The sequence below is a fragment of the Pteropus alecto genome, unplaced genomic scaffold (genome assembly GCF_000325575.1).
Source record: "Pteropus alecto unplaced genomic scaffold, ASM32557v1 scaffold398, whole genome shotgun sequence".
In the NCBI taxonomy this organism is placed as follows: Eukaryota; Metazoa; Chordata; class Mammalia; order Chiroptera; family Pteropodidae; genus Pteropus; species Pteropus alecto.
This window is the reverse complement of record NW_006442497.1, coordinates 4249880-4268816: the sequence shown is the minus strand read 5'-3', so window position 1 is coordinate 4268816 and position 18937 is coordinate 4249880. Positions and strand designations below refer to the sequence as shown.

At 39.5% G+C, this 18937-nt stretch overlaps 2 protein-coding genes across 9 annotated transcripts in view; one reads left to right on the top strand and one right to left on the bottom strand.

Annotated features, from left to right (window-relative positions):
- Positions 1–18937, top strand: part of MYH10 (myosin heavy chain 10) — a 129066-nt gene that overhangs the window by 84997 nt on the left and 25132 nt on the right. For all 4 annotated transcript variants that reach the window (XM_006922377.3, XM_006922376.3, XM_025040087.1 and 1 more), the window contains exons 16-26: positions 5922–6115; positions 6200–6321; positions 8478–8547; positions 8634–8794; positions 9255–9363; positions 9458–9589; positions 10504–10710; positions 14006–14143; positions 14627–14750; positions 16128–16299; positions 17544–17756. In XM_006922377.3, the coding sequence (XP_006922439.1) occupies positions 5922–6115; positions 6200–6321; positions 8478–8547; positions 8634–8794; positions 9255–9363; positions 9458–9589; positions 10504–10710; positions 14006–14143; positions 14627–14750; positions 16128–16299; positions 17544–17756 (1642 nt within the window). The remainder of the gene's footprint in view (positions 1–5921; positions 6116–6199; positions 6322–8477; positions 8548–8633; positions 8795–9254; positions 9364–9457; positions 9590–10503; positions 10711–14005; positions 14144–14626; positions 14751–16127; positions 16300–17543; positions 17757–18937) is intronic.
- Positions 2569–18937, bottom strand: part of NDEL1 (nudE neurodevelopment protein 1 like 1) — a 77635-nt gene continuing 61266 nt past the window's right edge. For 2 of the 5 annotated variants that reach the window (XM_015597406.2, XM_025040091.1), the window contains exons 9-11: positions 9811–9915; positions 4896–4932; positions 2569–2610 (exon numbers count right to left, since the gene is read on the bottom strand). In XM_015597406.2, coding sequence (XP_015452892.2) covers positions 2584–2610; positions 4896–4932; positions 9811–9915 — 169 coding nt within the window. In that variant the 3' untranslated portion in view covers positions 2569–2583. The other 3 variants (XM_015597407.2, XM_025040089.1, XM_025040090.1) reach the window with 3 other exon arrangements.

Genomic DNA, 18937 nt, shown 5'->3' with positions numbered 1-18937 from the left:
TGTGAGCCTGCACCTGGCACACGGGAAGTGCCCAGATACATGTCTGGCGTCGCACCCCTGTTGCTGCTGTGGTTGCAATTATGATAAACAGAGAAAATCAATTACTGTTTATTTTCTTCAGTATTGTTTAATGCAAGTCCACGTGTGTTCCTAGTACCCCAACACCAAACTGATTGGCAGTCATGCAGCACTGCCCAGCACCACCCTGAATTAAGTACATGCGACCTGCCAAGGGGAGAGAGCAAGAGCAGAAATGTGACAGAAACTCTGTAGGATGAATGGGACTCATGTTTGCCCAAACAGCTTTGGCTTTTGCAGGGGATAGGAAGTACAGATGAAGGAGGTAAAGGAGACAGATTCAAATTCAGCTTACACTAGTGCTTGGGAGGAAGATTGCTTTTAAATCACATGCCTCCTGTCAACCTCTAGACATCCTGGAATTTTTCTAAAGATTTTCAAATACTCTAGAACAATTAACAGATTGATTCTACTACCCAGTTATGTAACCACCGTAAATTTGTTATTACTGTGTAATAGAGATATTATGGAGATATACTATTTGATGTTAAGATTGTTTCTGGAAAATCATAGGAGTTAAATATTTGTTTCTGAACCTGTTTTTAACTGTAAGTAACATTTTGAGGTACATTAGAGTAGAATTGTCTTAATGTGTTTAAATGAATATTAAGAACATACTACGTAGATACCTAGCATAGTGCCGAGTACCAGAGGCCTTTTGTAGGAGTATTTGATGTAGTTCTTGTTCATCACCATCTGGCTATTAAAATTAACATTAAAATAAGCTTCTCCCCCCTTTTTTTGTTTCTGTATTAACTGCAGTGAGTTTCTGAAAAGCTAGTGTAAATAAATTAAACTTAGTAGCACTAGTATTTTGGCCCATGTACAGATGTGAAGAACATAAAAATCTCATATACCGCTTATCTCCTGAGATTGTCACCTAGAAGGACCAGTTAAGCATTCTGGAACTAGATGATATCATTCCTTATTTAAAAACAAGCAAATCTGTAGATGACAGTTTTATGAGATAGATGGTTACAAATTGCTTTTTTTTCCCCTTAAACTACAAATATGCCCTTGCAGATTACAGGTCTGTGGAACTCATCTAATTTCTCACTGTCTAAATAAGTTTTTATAGATTGATAAATCGTGTAAAATATTTTGAATTCCTTTTAGGCTACTGGGCAACCAAATAATGTATTACAGTGCCCTCTAGCAACCCTAACCAGGCTCCCCTGGCACCTCAGATGGAAGAGTTTGTAGCAGGAGGATAAATAAAGCCATTCTTTGCCATGAAACTCTGGATTATAAGACACCTGGTGGTTTTAGGAGTGGTATGAAGTCTTAGAAGGAGCAGTGCTGCTCATTTCAAGGAGCTGCTAGAATCTCAGCTTTGCATTTTCTGCCTTTCTCTGATTCCTACTCTTAACTATTTTCAACAAGAAAATATTGTTGTAAAACAGAGGTTTTTATAGCTCTTGATTTTTGTGTGAAATCATATATTATTAGTGTGGTCCAAATTATTTAATGAAGTTCCCAAAGTGTTTCTCTCTTTTCCCCAGAAGATAATTTTTGCTCATTGGTAGAAGCTAACCCTGAGCTTAAATTTTTTAATTAAAATAAAAAATGAACTGAAAGTCCAAGCGTGCTGAATATTTAGCTTTGGATCACCATGTTAAAAATAAATTTGAAAATCAGGTTCATTATGATGATGTTTTTCGTTTGTTATTGTAAAAAGCAGTTCCTGCTCGAGGCTGCGTTGTCAGACCACCGGCGCGTTGTGTGGAAGAGCTGCCCTTGGAGGCCAGAGGCCTACAAACCAGTCCCACGGGGGAGACATGGCACGCCTCCCCTCTTGTTCTTGGGGGTCATTTTGTGTTCATTCAGCAGATATTTATTAAATAGCTACCATGTGCCAGGCACCATGCTGAGGCCAACATTAGGTGGTAGGAGAAAGCAGGAGAAATTATCTGAGCTGCTGGTTAGAGGGGTGGAGAGACACCAGGGAACTTCTCTCTGGGCCCTGCGTGTGTTAGGTGCTGGACAGAGGTCCCCAGGGAAGCTCGGTCCATTAAGGAGATACATGGAGTAGAGTGAAGCTGTCGCAGGGATCTGGCTGCGATTAAAGCCTGGAAGAGGGAGTGGCCTATTTCCTCTGGAGGCCAGGTGGAAACTGGAGCCTAAGAAGAGGTAGTTAGAGAAAGAATGGAGATTTTAAAGCCATTAAGCATTTACTTTGATGGCTTGAAGGAGGGGGTCAGTATTCCTGGCAGAGAGAAAAGGATGAAGACTTGAGGGCCTTGTATCTTTGAGATATTGCAGCTGGTTTGCACAGTTGGAGCTTTGGTGTGTGTGGGAAATGGCAAGGGAGCTACCTTTGTTGAGCACTTGAAAGTTTTCCAGGCACCTCATGACTCTGGAGTTAGGTCACATTGGCTCCATTTCACAGAGGAAGACTGAGACTTGGAGAAGTTAGGTAACTTGATTCCAGGTCACAGCTCGTGAGTGGCGGCTGTGTCTGACTCTCTGGGTTGAGTTCTTCATCACTGCGCTGGATTCCTGGGCTCAGATATTTGGACCAGATCCTACAAGCTATACGAGAAATGGAAGGATTTTAAATATAGGAATAAATAACTTGTAACTTGTATAGTTTTGTCTTTTAGAAGACCTGTTAACCATTACACTGGAACCAAAGGCATAAATAGAGAGAAAGGTGTGAAAGCAGAGGGAGAGGACAAAATGGGGGAGTGAGGCTGGAGGAAGAAACCAGTTAAGAGATTATTACAGAATTCAGATGAGAAGTTAGGTAGAGCCCAAAAGAGGGCAGTGGAGCAGGGGATGGATCGAAGACATTCGGAAGTTTGTCTTGACCGGTCACATCTTGACGGATGTGAGAGAGGAATCAAGTCTGACTTCTGCTTTCTGGCTTGAGAGGCAGTAGTCACATCTACACAGGAAATACAGGAGGAGGAACAGGATGGAGTGCGGAGGTAGGGAATGTACTCCAGTTCAGGATGCTGACCTTCTGTCCCTCCTACTTCTGGCCACTTCTCATCCTCCTTATGTAGCTCTTCCTCCTCTCCCCAGCAACCTGGGGTTTGGTCCTAGGCCCGCACCTCTTTATTTGCCTATTAAGTTGTTCATCCCGTCCCATAACTGTAAACACTGTAAGTCGACAACTCCCAAATTTACCTTTCTAATTCAGATCTCTCAGCAGCAAACTGGAATGTTCGGTAGTCCACTTGACATCTCATCTCCACCTCAATGCCTCACAGGCACCCCAAACTTACACAGAATTTAGAACCTATCTTCCCACTCACAAAACCCACTTCCCCATCTCCCTAATGATACCACAAACCACTCTATTGCTCAAACCAAAATCCTAGGAGTTACTCTTGACATGTCTCTCTGCCTTATTTTCTATATCAAGTTAATCATCAAAGCAAATCAGTTCTCCCACCAAAATAGGTTTTAAATTTTTTTTCTTTGCCCATGTCCATAATCCCACTAGTTCAAGCTACTGTCATCTCTCTCAGAGCCTGGACTGCTGCAGTGGTCACCCATCTGGTCTTCCCAAACCCACCTCCAATCTATTCTATCTATATATAGCAGCCAGTATAAGTGTCCCTATTCATAGTTTTTCATTGGCACTTAGCTTCTTTTACTTCTTCCTGCCCCTGGGTCATTCACACATGCCGTTCCCACTGTTCGGAACTATCTTCCACTACTGATTCATTCTTTCCCTTTGGGCATTTAAATGTAGTTTCTCCAGAGAGATCTCTAACCACCCGTCTCTCTTATAGCATCATGTTCTTTTCTTTTAATGCATTTCTCACTCCTTGTAATTGTAAATATATTTAATGTTTACTTCTTTTATTCACTAGCATATATGTATCAAGCCTGTTATATGCCAGACATGCTAGTTGCAAGGGATACAATATTAAGTAAAAGCAGACATGATAGACACTTAACGAGAATTTACGAACAGCAGAGGTACCTTTTTGACTTCTATGTGGAGAAGAGAATATAGGTGTTTGGTGACTGGTGCTGGATAGTCAAGTACAGCTAGTTAAGGTCACAAATGATGTCACCCAGGATAAGACTAAGGCTTGAGAAAAGCAGAAAGTCAAATAATGTATACCTGTACTTCTATCGTGCATTATTCTAGAAAGGATTTCAGTGAGTTGAGTTTAGACCTCTAGTGAGTGCTACGATGTATAAGAAAAGCAGAAGAGAAATCATCAAGGAGATTAGAGTAGCTAGAGAGGTAGATAGATGAAGGTCCAGGAGACAATGGAGTTCATAAACGAAGCCAGAAGTGGAGAGAGTTTTTAGAATGTCGTGATGGCCAGCAGGTAAATGTGCCAGGGTCAAGTAAAATAATCATTGGACAGTATCTGCTGTTAGCAATTAACCTGTCGTTGCCTGGGTAGTATCAGGCAGGGACAGGAGGGCGGGCTAGAAGCCAGTTAGCTGCACAGTGGGAAATTAGTGGCAAGTGTGTGAACTACTTGAGAAAGAAGCTGGGCTCTGAAGAGACAGAAAGGGAGGTGGATGGACATAAGGTTTAAGGGCAGTTCATTGTTTCATGGTGCATGCAGGGTTGGGGTTTGGTACTATTTTCTGCTGGAGCAAGTGAAGAAAGACAGGTTGAAGTGAAGGCACAGGAAAGAAAGGTGGTCTCTGAGGTAAATAGTAGACAGACTCCAGAGCACAAGCCAGAGGGAGTATCTGACCTAAACCCTTGAGTCTGGTGGCTTTATGATAGGAGAAATAGTATTGTAATGTGTATGTATGGGCTGGGTAATTAATCCAATTTTATCCCCCCTTCTCCCAACTTCCATTTAAGACCCTCATAACTCAGACAGTTACCTTACCTCCTGGATTGTGGTTTCCTCTTCCGTAAAAACCTCCCTGGAAATCAAGATTTGAATGAGATCTTGCTCATTAAGCACTTCACACCATGCCAAGTCCCCATACGCCTTCCGTCCTGGGGAACAAATGAAAGAAATGGAGGTGGCTGTTAGGATTGAAAGGGGCATTAATAGAGGTAGTTCCATCAATGTTTTGATTGCTTTTAAAATATTTCAGTAATGTGCTTTGTTCATGTAAAGATTTTTTTCAAATGAGCATATTATGCACCAGATGTTTTGCTAGTGGCTGGAGCCCTATGCTGGACTTCTGTTTATAATCCCATCATTAGAAGTGTTATGTGGCTATGTAGATCATGCAAATGTCAGCTGCTTTAATAAGAGCGGAGTACCCGAGAAGTTCCACCATCGTTAAACTTAGCTTAGGAGGCTCCTTCCTATTTTCTGTTCTCGCCCTTGAATAAGTGTTATTCATACTTTGAGGAGAGAGCTAAAGTTTATTCATTCCTAAAAATCTAAACTGATGTAATCTAATCTTCCTGCAATTCGAATGACTTTTTTTTTTACTTTTTAAGAGATGACTCTGGTCCCTAATCTCTCAGCATATTCATCAAGTGGATTTACTTTGTACTGTTGTATATTTTTACAAGCCATTTCCTACGTTGAGACTTGTCAGGTTATCAGTTTGTGTATCAATAATGCCAGCCAACGATCTCTCATTTACTGAATAATTGTATATGTAACAGGCAAAATGTTATCAAAGACAGTGAGTTCCTGAAAGTAGCGCAGCGGAGGCCTCTGCCGGTATGTGGTATGAAGTTGTCAAAGCACTACAATATCCTGCCATAGAAGTGTGTGGCTGTTAGCTCCACGGCTTGTGCAGTGTCTAAATATGCTGACTGCCTTACCTATATGGCATCTCTTATCATTTGTTCCACAAAGCTTGTGCTTCTGCACTATCACTGTGTCTTTTCTTTGCCTGCTAAAGAGTTAGATTTGGCTTATTTTCCTTTTCCTTTTTATTTTCACCAGTGGATCGTATCGTGGGTCTGGATCAAGTTACCGGTATGACCGAGACAGCTTTTGGCTCTGCATATAAAACCAAAAAGGGCATGTTTCGTACCGTTGGACAACTCTACAAAGAATCTCTCACCAAGCTGATGGCTACTCTCCGCAACACCAACCCCAATTTTGTTCGCTGCATCATTCCGAATCACGAGAAACGGGTATGTTAAGAAAGCATATGGTGCTACTTAAAATTGATCTGCGCCAAGTTATAAAGATTAAAGTATAAATCTCTGCCTGATTAGGCTGGAAAACTGGATCCTCATCTAGTGCTGGATCAGCTGCGCTGTAATGGTGTCCTGGAAGGGATCAGAATCTGTCGCCAGGGGTTCCCCAACCGGATAGTTTTCCAGGAATTCAGACAGAGGTATTGCTCACTTTGACCTTTTTCCTATATGTGTCAAAGCTTAAATACAGTGAGATAATGACATTTTTACCTGTTCCCTGGATAGTTTTAGTTTTCGTATTGGACAGGAAAAATCATTGTACCTATTGAGTGCCCACTTTATATAGAGTAATGTGCTGGTAACTGCTGGTGTGCTTCAAACTCTGTTCTGTCTTAGGTCCCTGAAGGCAGTTGTGCAATAAACAGGTAAAGCTGAGAACTTACAGTTACCTCATTCAGACAGTTCTGTCTAGGATTTAAACATAATTATTTTCAAGCTGATTTTTAAAATATAGCCATGCATCGCATAATGATGTTTCAGTCAATGACAGATTGCATTACAACAGTGGTCCCACAAATTATAATGGAGCCGAAAAATTCCTATCACTTAGTGACCTCGTAATCATTAAGGTCATGGCACAACTCATTACTCACATGTTTATGGTGATGCTGGTGTAGATAAACCTACTGCATTGCCAGTTGTGTAAAAGTATAGCACATACAATTGTGTATAGAATATAAAACTTATAATAACAAATGACTGTGTTACTGGCTTATATAGTTACTACACTATGCTTTTTATCATTAGCATGTACTCTTTCCACTTATGAAAAAAAGTTTGCTATAAAACAGTATCCCAGCAGTAGCCTCATACATCTTATGTTTACTGCCTCTCTTCATTGCGTTATTCCCTCTGTGCTTGATTTAATCTTATGTTATTTTGTACAGTGACGTGCTGTACAGGCTTAGTGCTAGGCTGTACCATATTGCTCAGGTAGTAGGCTAGCCCACCTAAGTTTGCTTAAGTGCATTCTATGATGGTCACACGACGAAATCTCTTGATGACACTTTTCTCAGAATATATCCCCGTCATTAAGCAGTGCATGACTGGATATGAATACTGTATGTTCCTTTTAGGAAAATTTGAAAATACAAGAGAAGTAAAAAGTAGACAAAAATCATTCAGGAGTGACTCTTGAAAACATCTTGGGATATCTCTTTCCATCTTTCAATGAATATATATATGTGTTTATGTGTAAATGTATGTATTTTTTCCATTGTGTGTATGCGTGTGCTCATGTGCATTTATAGTCCTTTTACTAATACAGAGTAGGGGATAGGATAGAAAAGGACTAAGAAAGAAGGATTAAGAAAAAACAAAAGGAAGACAATCAGTAGAAATTAATGTAGTAAAAATGGATGAAAATCTATGATGGGAAAGTTATTTTCTTAATGTGTTGTGTATTTTTCTTTAATATTTAGTTTGCTTTTTTCTTTTTCTCCTGGAAATTTGATTGTCAAGTATAACAGCATTCGTTATTCCACAAAATAAATAAGGATGCTGGTCAAAGAATGGCCCTTTCTCCCACAGGTGGAATCCAGTTGAGAAACTATTTCAGTCCTTACTGGTTTGGGGGCAGTCTTTATCATGGCCCCACTGTATGATAAACAATCTAATAGATTCTTACTTTTGATGGATAGGAGACAAAGGACCATAATTGGCATCTAGAGTACAAAGTTGGGGGGAGAAAAAAAAACAGAGTACAAAGTTGATTGATGTAGCCAGGGTATCCTTTACATAGCCACCACCTTTAGTTTGCTAAAGTTCATTTTTGTTGAGGTATAACCTACATAGAGCAAAGTGCACAAAACGTAAGTGTACAGTTCAGTGGCTATATGTACACCAGTGCTATTTCGAATGTCACCCTGATACTTTCTAATGTTCTAAAGGGAAGCCTCTGAGCATTGCCCTCGCAGCCTTTTCTGTTATCTAGTAAATGCTTACAATGCATCCTGCAAAGAGCCAGAGTCTCCTTGTATCTTGAGGATGTGAATATTTTAGGGGAAATGAAGAAAAACAAAAAGTTTTTTAAAATACCATGCTTTTATTCTTCTCTGCCACAATTCTTAAATCTAGTCTTTGACCTGGGAAAAATTAGCATTTTCATTTTCTTTCTTATTTTAAGAAATAGAAACTACATTTTCAGAAAATCTGATTATTATCTGGTTACTTCTTTACTCTTAATTTGACATGATTATCTATCATATTATTGCCTCTGAGAGAAAGCAGAACTCACAGTTAGTAGGTAAACATTTCCACAAATATTACAAAAAATTTTTGGCTGCTTTTCTTACAGATATGAGATCCTAACTCCAAATGCTATCCCTAAAGGTTTTATGGATGGTAAACAGGCTTGTGAACGAATGGTAAGCTTTTCTTGATTTTTCTGATTTGTCAACCATTGATATAATCTTTCCTGTAGCAAAAAATAAATGAACTCTTTTTCTTTTAGATCCGGGCTTTAGAATTGGACCCAAATTTATACAGAATTGGACAGAGCAAGATATTTTTCAGAGCTGGAGTTTTGGCGCACTTAGAGGAAGAAAGGGATTTAAAAATTACCGATATCATTATCTTCTTCCAGGCTGTTTGCAGAGGTTACCTAGCCAGAAAGTAAGTGGACAGTCATAAAAGGGGGAGAAATGTTTCTTCTATAACAGATCGAAAGAAAATAGAGAAAGCAGCTAATAAAGGAGGAATAAAGAGCACCAGCAAAGGGAACGTGAAGAACCTTCTGTCACTGTCTTCATTGTCTCAGGAAAGGAGGGGATTTATTCGGATCCAGGAGTGCACACATGTATGCTTAATGTGGGTAGATGGCAGAACACTGTCTGAGGCAGCAGCTGTCTGAGAAAGTGCAGGGTATCCATGACGAACGCTCGAGGCTGGCTGAGCAGGCCTGTGAGTTGTCGCGAACTCGAATGGGCAGTCCCACTTCCGCTTACATTTTACTCGAAGACACGATCGATGTACCCACTCCCTGTCCTAGCCAAATAAGAATGTTTGCCTTTAGGAAGTAGTCTATTAGGGCACATATTTCTTTACGTAATAAGTTTTTCTTACTGTTCTCCAGGGCCTTTGCCAAGAAGCAGCAGCAACTAAGTGCCTTAAAGGTCTTGCAGCGGAACTGTGCCGCGTATCTGAAACTACGGCACTGGCAGTGGTGGCGTGTCTTCACGAAGGTAGGCTTGTGTACTTCTTTCTAAAGAGCGACGTTTGACCAGTGAGAACCCATAGGAGGGAGATGTGATGACCAACTGCCTAATTTTGTCATAGGTGAAGCCGCTCCTGCAAGTTACTCGCCAAGAGGAAGAACTTCAGGCCAAAGATGAAGAGCTGCTGAAGGTGAAGGAAAAGCAGACAAAAGTGGAAGGAGAGCTTGAGGAGATGGAGAGGAAGCACCAACAGGTATGTGCACTGACTTCGTAAAGTCACACACTGCCCTCAATTGAGAGCTCCCACTGCAAGGAACGCACACACATTTAATTATGAATAGCTGTAGCTACCATACCATCTTATTTTATAATGTGTATTTTTCACTAATTTCCAAAGCACAGACATTTGAGAATAGAGGCAACAGGTACATTATGCCATGCATTTGGGTTCATATAAACCAAAATCAACCTTACCTCTTGCATTTGGCCTTTGTCTTTCTTTGGACGTGTTTGCTATCAGGCGTGTGTTTAACACCTGGTTTCGATGAGACTCCCAGTATTATCGCCTTCCTGTGATTGCTTATGAGGGAAATAGAAAAAAGTAAAATGTTGAGATCGTACAAGGCCACCACCTACCTCTTCTCCAGCGACAGTGGTCTTGAATCAACATCCCTTTCCAAGGCAATTGTGCTTCATGTTCTATAAACATTTCTTGAGCTTCTTGAGAGTAGCAGCTCAAGAAATGTTTATAGATAACAGTGATGGAATTATAGGGTTCAAGGTCAAAAAGATTAATAAAGGCCAAGAATATCACTCATTCCCAAACAGTTTTAGTAGTCACCATGAAATTCATTGCACTGGAATATTTTCTCTCCTGTTTCTCTGTCCCTTTGTAAATTACCTTAATAGAAGAACAGTTCTTCAACTAGCGCAAAGTTAATATGTATTACTCAGGATAACTTGAGACAACAGAAACAACCAAAAATGTTTTCATCTAGCTTTTTTTTTGCTGCAGCTGAAGACATTTGAAAGTTTTGCCAGTGATGTTTGTATTTTTAACTCTCAGTTTCTTTGGTGAGATGCATTGACCATTGAAATCATGATGACTGTATCTTGTGTGTACACTGAGGGCAAATCATAGTACTGGACACTTTGTTGTGATTGCAGCTTTTAGAAGAGAAGAATATCCTTGCAGAACAACTACAAGCAGAGACTGAGCTCTTTGCTGAAGCAGAAGAGATGAGAGCAAGACTTGCTGCTAAAAAGCAGGAATTAGAAGAGATTCTACATGACTTGGAATCTAGGGTTGAAGAAGAAGAAGAAAGAAACCAAATCCTCCAAAATGAAAAGAAAAAAATGCAAGCACATATTCAGGTATCTATGATCATTTTTATCTAGAATCATATTTTGGGTTTTCCAGGTTCATCTATTGAATAAATAGGAGCTATGGGTTTGGATTCTTATGTGCATTGAAGAGCAAAAGGAGTCTAGGTTATAAGTACCTACTCTTAAAAGATAACCATCATTCGGGTTCATTTTTCCCCACAACCTCTCCAACACTTGTTATTACTTGTCTTGTTAGAGATAACCATCATTCAAAGCACACATGTAATAGATTTTCCTCAAACATAATTTGTTATTTTGAATAGGAATCTTTTTTTTTATGTACCAATGTGGCATCTTACAGTATGTAAAGGGACTCAAAGTAGAAATCTCCCCGGGTCTGTAGCCTTCTGTAGGGGATCTTATTTGTTCTTTGCGTTGTCATTAATAATTCTAATCCTCACTTCATTCATTAGATAGGCATCTACTAGGCGGTTTGGTTCATAAGAAATGCTCAACACTGACGCAGAGGTAGGTGGTCAGGAATCAGAATAAAACACTCAGCTCATCCTGGTAGTGACTTTCTTATTGAGATACAAGCTATACTCACATGAAGCACAACTATCTCTGGTTGAATAATCAGACAAATGATACAGACAGTAGTTACTCTGCCCATATCCTAGGACACACCCACCTCTATTTCTCCTTCCCTCCCTCCCCCATCCTATCTCATATGCTCTTGAGTGTCAGGGCATCTATATCTGCCACCATTGCTTCATAGATCCACTATCAAACTTTCTTCCTTGTCTCTCCCTTAATTTTTTCTTACCCCATAACTTATCTTTGCAAAACACAGCAATTGAGATGTTTGTCAAAACCACAAAAGATACCATATTATTTCCTTGGAAAATACTGCATCCAGTATATCATCTGAGCATTTTCCATTCTTCAATACAAACAGCTTTCAAATATCTCATAATAAGTTAATATAAATATCTCATAATAAGTTAATCTCATAATATCACAAAAGCTGTAAAAAATACATAACCTTTAATCCAGCAATTCTAATTCTAGGACTTTATTCTAAGGATAAATCAATGGAAGCCATCTAATTATCTGACATGAGGGGATTATTTAAACCATGGCAATGCTATAAAGATATAAAGATGTTTATTTTCATGGGTATTTATAATATATTGATAGATAGTTGCAAAAGAATGTATACAGTAAGATCTAATTTAAAATATAACAAATTTATATGTATGACTTTACATGAGAATATACCAGAAGATCTAGAATAATATTCACCAACAATCGTGAGATTTCCCTGGTAGTACTATCAATAGTTTTGATTTTCTTTTCTCTTGTTTAAGAACATGCTTATTTCAGTAACATAATTTACTCGTGTAGGAGGAAGACACCCAAATTCATCTTTAATCTCCTCAACCTATTCTTTTTATATAAACTCTAAATTTTAACAACTTCAAATGAAATGCTTACAAGGTTTTCTCTACTGTATGTAAAAAACAAATGTCCTTATAGGATCAGGGTGTTGTTTTGTTTTGCTTTGCTTTTTCAAAGCTTTTTTGCTTCACGTTCTTTCTCAAACTCTTACATTTCTAATTTTTTGCACTGTTTTTATTATCTCCTTTTGTGACATTCACACACATTCTAAAAATTTTTATGATAATATTAAATTATAAAGTATTGGTTTTTTTCTCGTGAAATATCAGCGATTTTTTATTACTTCATGGACCTTGGGAAATCCGACCTTGTTGGTCTTTTTTTTTTTTTTTTTTGCCTGTGAGGCTTTGAGGGATTTCTGATTTATATACCCTTTTCAACCTAAAACTACTAGAGCTGTTTTTGGTTTGGTTTTGTTTTTAAGATTAATTTCCTAACTATAATGTTAATAAATGATTGTTGATTATTGTAGAAAACCTAGAGAATACAGAATAGCACTTCTAGTTTTCTCCCACCATTACCTCTATCATTTTTGCTCACATATATTTCTAAACAGATATATAAGGATTCATTTGATAATTGATATTATACTGAACATACTATTTTTTTTGAACATACTATTTTATTTGCTGCTTTTATCACCTTAGGAATGTGCAGCAGAGGGATGCAGTTAACATAATCCATACTGTAGGTAACTATAGGACAAATGACCTGGTTTGTTTGTTTGTTTTTTAAACAATAAATGAAGAGCAAGAGAGATAGAAGAGATTAAAGATTAAGAGGCATAATTATCAGTTGATCACAATGTGTGAACCTTATTCGGATTCCAATTATAACAAACAAATGTATGTTTAAGTGGTCTTTATCTTTTAGAGATATAGCCTAAAGGTTTTATAGATGTAATGTGATGTTTGGGATTTCCTTCAAAATAACCCTAGGGGAGAAGGAAGATATGGTGGAGAGGTAGAGAGGCTGGCCATGAGTTGGCCCTTGTTAAGGTTGGGCTGCTGCATCTGCGTGGGGCTCATTATGCTACTCTGTGTACTTAATATGTAGGTTAGAAGTTTTCACAATAAAAATGTTAATCTTTTACAGGTACAAGACTCTACCTGTATAGACTTCTAAAGACACAGTAAACTATTTAACCAAAGTTACCCTTGAAAGTTTCTTAAATTGACCCCGTTCAATAATGTGTATGTCATTATATACAATAATGTTAGAGTATAAAATAAAGAGAAGTATGTTATAGAAAAAATTTAGGTAAATACTAGAATCCCATTTGGTTTGGTGATAGTCTCATGTTGTGAAAGGCATGCTTGACTGAGACAGCCCATTTCTCACTGACCTATACTATTTCAATTGTTTTTATGTTCTCTCTCTCCTCTTTTGGTCAAACATATATAGCAGAATGCAAATTATGTGTTTGATATAGTTAATTATTAATATTTCTCTGCATTACTAACTATTCCAAAATATGAATTTTAATTACTACTATATGTTATCCCATTTTACAAATATGCCAGCTTTTAGTTACCAAGTCTTTTATGTAGCATGTTCGCAGTTCCTCAATATTATAAATATTTCACTTTTTTTATATAAATCATATCTATTTCCTGAAATTGCTGGTTTAAAAGAAATGTTCGTTTTCAAAGTTTGCTGCATTTTCCCATGTTGACTGCCAGAAGGATTGACCCAGTTTGTACTTTAACCTGTAGTGGATACAAATGTCTGTTTCACCTAACTGGAAGTCATATTTTTTAAAATATTTTTGCCATTTAAAAAATCACAAATTGGTATTTCATTTTAATGTCCATTCCTTAATTAATGTGCAGTAGAATTTTGTGGAGAAAGTTGGGAAACCGACTGTGTTCTTTTTCACAAGGACCTGGAGGAGCAGCTGGATGAGGAAGAAGGGGCTCGGCAGAAACTGCAGCTGGAGAAGGTGACAGCAGAGGCTAAAATCAAGAAGATGGAAGAGGAGATTCTGCTTCTCGAGGACCAAAACTCCAAATTTATCAAAGTAAGATAATATTTCTATTAAAAAGTTGATTTTAGAGCATGGTAAATATTTACGTTGTTGCACTCACTAAAAGTGGCTCCACACAGAAAATTCTCAAGATTTCAGGTTCATTAACTTTCTAAGTCTCTACCTGTATAGACTTCTAAAGACACAGAAACCATTTAATTTTTTATATCCACCAGATATTCTTATAATCCTTTAGACTTCTCACTTGCACGTTTTGAACAATCTGATCACTCTTTGATAACTCGTTCCCATCTGTGCAAGCGTTCATTCTATGCAGCACAGGTTGGGGGACTCTGCAAGCCGGGCAGCTGGGCCAAGCTTTCGGGGTCGACCCCAAGATGAGTGAGAGCCTTCCTGCCTTTTTGCAGTATGTGACCTGTTGGGAGAGGCGGTGCCAGTGTTACTTATTTTTTAAGTTGTACCAAACCCTAGTTGTTATTTTTGAATGCCTTTTATGAAGCAATTTTTTCTATTCAGGAAAAGAAACTCATGGAAGATCGCATTGCTGAATGTTCCTCTCAGCTGGCTGAAGAGGAAGAAAAGGCAAAAAACTTGGCTAAAATCAGGAATAAGCAAGAAGTGATGATCTCAGATTTAGAAGGTTAGTGTTTGGGGCTAGAAAAATTCAGGACTAGGCATGTGAGTTGTTTAGACTTTACTTTAATCGGAACATGCAATAATAGGAAAATGTACATGGTGGTTACTGAGAGAGCTTTCAGTTTGTGTGCAATTATTAAAATAGGTCTAGTCACCACATATTTATGATAGAATAGAGATAAATTCTTTAAACTTTTACTTTTTACGTTAGGTCCTATGGTAAAATATGCTGCCCTTTGGTGGACATATTTAGGGCCTAAATTAAGTTTTGGGTCGTACAGGCCATTGGACTCTGTGTCACTTCACAGAGGTACTGCTTACTAACAAAAAATGGCAGGGGCAGGAGAAACTGCTGACGGTAATGGTGTCTCACTCTGATGGCAAAAGTAATGTTAGGAAATTGTAGGAATTTCTGCGGAATGAATCATCGTTTCTTCAAAAGAAAGAGAAAAGAGGGTGGGTGTTGGAAAGAGCATAGAAAACCTTCCCTTTCGGTGGCAGCTGCAGGCCGGTGTAACAATGCGGGAGGGAAGAGCATGGCTCTTAAGGCGCTAGTGTTGTTAAGGTCTGCGGGCTGTGACCACTCTTCCTTAATGCATTGCTTGTATAATGAGTTGGATTTTAAAAAAAAATAATTAGGGTTTTGTTGTTAGATAAATAAGGGATGCCAGTATGAAATTATTCATAAACCGTTTTTACCAGTATATGAGGTTATTCTGCTAAGGAAGTACACATGAAGCAGATGCACCTGTTCTTTTCTCACCTGTTTGATCAGCCTGTGATACCTGGTCTCATCTTCTCAGCATATTGGTTCCCAATGGAGAAACAAAGGCATGTAGGTTTGTGAGGAAAGCATTTGAATGGAATGGATCACTAGAGTTAATTACGGAATCACTGCAGAATTTTAGAGGGGAAGGCAGAAAAGATGCATAACCCTCTCTGCCCACACTCTGCCCTCTCTCCCTTAGTGCTTGGGAACTGTAGTCTTGGTTCAGCCCGGGGATTCCCAGTAAATGAGGAGTGGAGTGACAGGCTGCCCTGGCCTCTGTCGAGCTCTCCAAACCTGGGCCATGGTGATGGCTGTGATATGAGAAGGTTCCAGATCACTTCGGCTCTAATAGTTTGGGCTCATTTCTCATGAAAGGACCTCCTTACATTCCACCCAATTTCTTAAAATTCCTTCCTCCCACTAATTTATCTCACCTTCAGTTTGATCTTAATGGGTTTCAAATGACTGAGCTATTGGCACAATGTTATCAAGGCAGTGACATGCTTTTGAACAAAATGGCTTATTTACAACTTTAATCAGTTGATATTTGGAGTTTGTTCGTATAGTGTGTCATTCAGTGTGTTGAAGAGCTTCTTGTGTCTTGCCTTAAAGAACGCTTAAAGAAAGAAGAGAAGACTCGTCAGGAACTGGAAAAGGCCAAAAGGAAACTGGATGGTGAAACAACTGACCTGCAGGATCAGATTGCTGAGCTGCAGGCACAGATCGACGAGCTCAAGATCCAGCTAGCCAAGAAGGAGGAGGAGTTGCAGGGCGCCCTGGCCAGGTCTGCCGTCCCGGCAAAGGCCTTTGTATTGCACATGCTACTGCAGGGTTTATTTTCAACAGAATGTCTCACGTCCAGGAGCAGACAAAAACCCCGGGAGAGTGACACATAGTTTCTTTGTTGTTGGGTATGACATAAGAACCTGAAAAACCCAGGAGTACCTAATTTGTGTCAGAGCAGCAAGAAAATCTCATAAACCATTCTCAGTATTTACACTTAAAAACCATTAGTCATACATCATGAAATCCTTGGAAATTTATACTAGAACAAGTGATTTTACCATGTCCAATATTTTGGTTTCTCTATATTACAGATCAATTTTAGTGTGCTTTAGAAGTTTAGAGGAAATCTCTTGTCAGAAATGATATCCCTCTCACACACTTATAGCATAATTTGCTATTCAGTTCGAAACCATTCAGTTTTAGGATGGAAATCATATATAGTAAATATGATCTAAACATTATATCTAATATTTTCATTTCTTTATAAAGAATAACTCTTTGGCTACATGGTCATAGGACTTAGAATTTAATTTATAATTAATTACAATCAGAATCTTATAACAGAAATTTTTCTTTGTTATCTATCACTGTTAGTCTTACTTTGGCCAGATTTTCTGCTTTTTCACTTACAGAGATGAGAGCTAGAATCTAGAATTAAATTCTTCACCACTCACTGTCATGTTTGTCAGCTTCCCCCTCCCTCACAACTACTCCCAGTCAGAAAATCTGCCAGCATTAAATCACACACGTTAGCAAAAAGATGCAAAAATGAAGTGGAAAGTGTGAAGATGGTATCTCTTTCTTCCACTGTGTGTTCTAAAAACTTATTTGAATTTGCTGATTCACTGTACGTTGGTAGCAGTTTGATAGACTAGACTGCTACCTTGAACAGTGTTCTAACTATAACATTTTACTTGAGAGGGAATTTTTAATATTCTAATCATTAAAGTGAGATTGTCTAACCTTTTACTGGAGATATTTATATTTAGCCCTTTGGAAAGGGGACTGAGCTCGATTCCGATTCTAGCTCTGCCACACTAGCTCTTGAGCCTTCATGTCATTGCCTGCATACCTCCATGCCTGCCCATCAGGCCCTGTGTAGCTGCTTCAGCCTCGTGCCATGGGCAGAGGGCTGTGTCACCGGGTCTCCTTATGGAGAGGTGCTTGGGAGTTGGTTCAGCCGGGAAACAGTCCATCCGTGCACCAGCTCTGAGTGCTTCTTGTGCCTGGATGCTTTTACAGGGGCGACGATGAAACACTCCATAAGAACAATGCACTTAAAGTTGTGCGAGAGTTGCAAGCCCAAATTGCTGAACTTCAGGAAGACTTTGAATCTGAGAAGGCTTCACGGAACAAAGCAGAAAAGCAAAAAAGGGACTTGAGTGAGGAGCTGGAAGCTCTGAAAACAGAGTTGGAGGACACTCTGGACACCACCGCAGCTCAACAGGAACTACGGTGAGTGAGGGGAAGGCAGCACGTCACCTGGTGTCTGCTGAGCTCTCCAGCAAGGTCTGGCAGAAATGCTTTGGATGTGCTCACCCACTTCGGGAGATGGTGTGTTTTCTTTATGTTGTCATTTTGAGTATCCTCTCTGTCTCCTGGAAATAATGTCATGTAGAAGAATGACAAAATAGCAGTGGTTAGAAACAAACCAGCCTACAAGGGTAGATGGAAGGACCAACAGACTGAGGTGCACAGAGTGAAATGTGATCAGAAAAGCCACAGTCAGTGATATTAAAGGAAAGACAGAGCAGACATAGAGAGAGAGCTGGGAGGAGATTTATAAATAGACCAAGTAAGAGAAATAGAGAAGACTGGAGGAATAGATGGGAGAGTCACAGAAAGAGGAGGAGACGATATGGGTGGTCAGACACCTGCTGGCAGCACCAACTGGTATGAACGGTGGGTAAGCAAACCTGAGAAGAGAGGTACACAGTCACAATGATGTAAAGAAAGGTGAGTAAAGGTCCCCAGACAAGGGTGTGTATCAAGCAGAGACATATGCTATAACAGATGAGCCAACAGCCAGGTGTAGGCAAGAAGAAAGTGACAAGCACAGGCAAGCACAATTGGAGAAGTTTCAGGTGACCTTAGCACGTCAGCCCACAGAAAATCACAGGAGAACTGTAACAATGAACTGGTGAGCTGAACGGGCAGAGGGGCTGACCGGTGACGCCTGCTGGCACATCGGCTGAACGGGCAGAGGGGCTGACCGGTGACGCCTGCCAGGTGGGGTAGAGGCTTCCTACCCCACTTCAGCAGAATAACTGGTTTTAGCAGTTATTCTTATATAGAATTCTCATATAAGCTGCTGAGTTGTGACCTCCCAAGTTGCTGTCTTGCCCTCTTCCTGACCATCTGCTCTTTCAAGATTCAAGCTGCCAGGTACGTGAGGCCATCCCAGGAATCCCTGGGTTGCTTTGGCTGGTAGAGTTGGCTGGCTGTATGCTCACGCACGTGCACAAACACACACGTCTGCCAGCTGTTCCAGGCTGTGAGTGATGGGAAGAGTAGCCTATCACTGTGAGAAGATGGCTAAGGTTAAAACAAAAACAGAAGGAATCATTTCTGAAGTCAGGCGTGGTAAGAGGTAGGAAGCGCCCTGGAACAACTAGGATGGAAATGTTGTGAAAGCC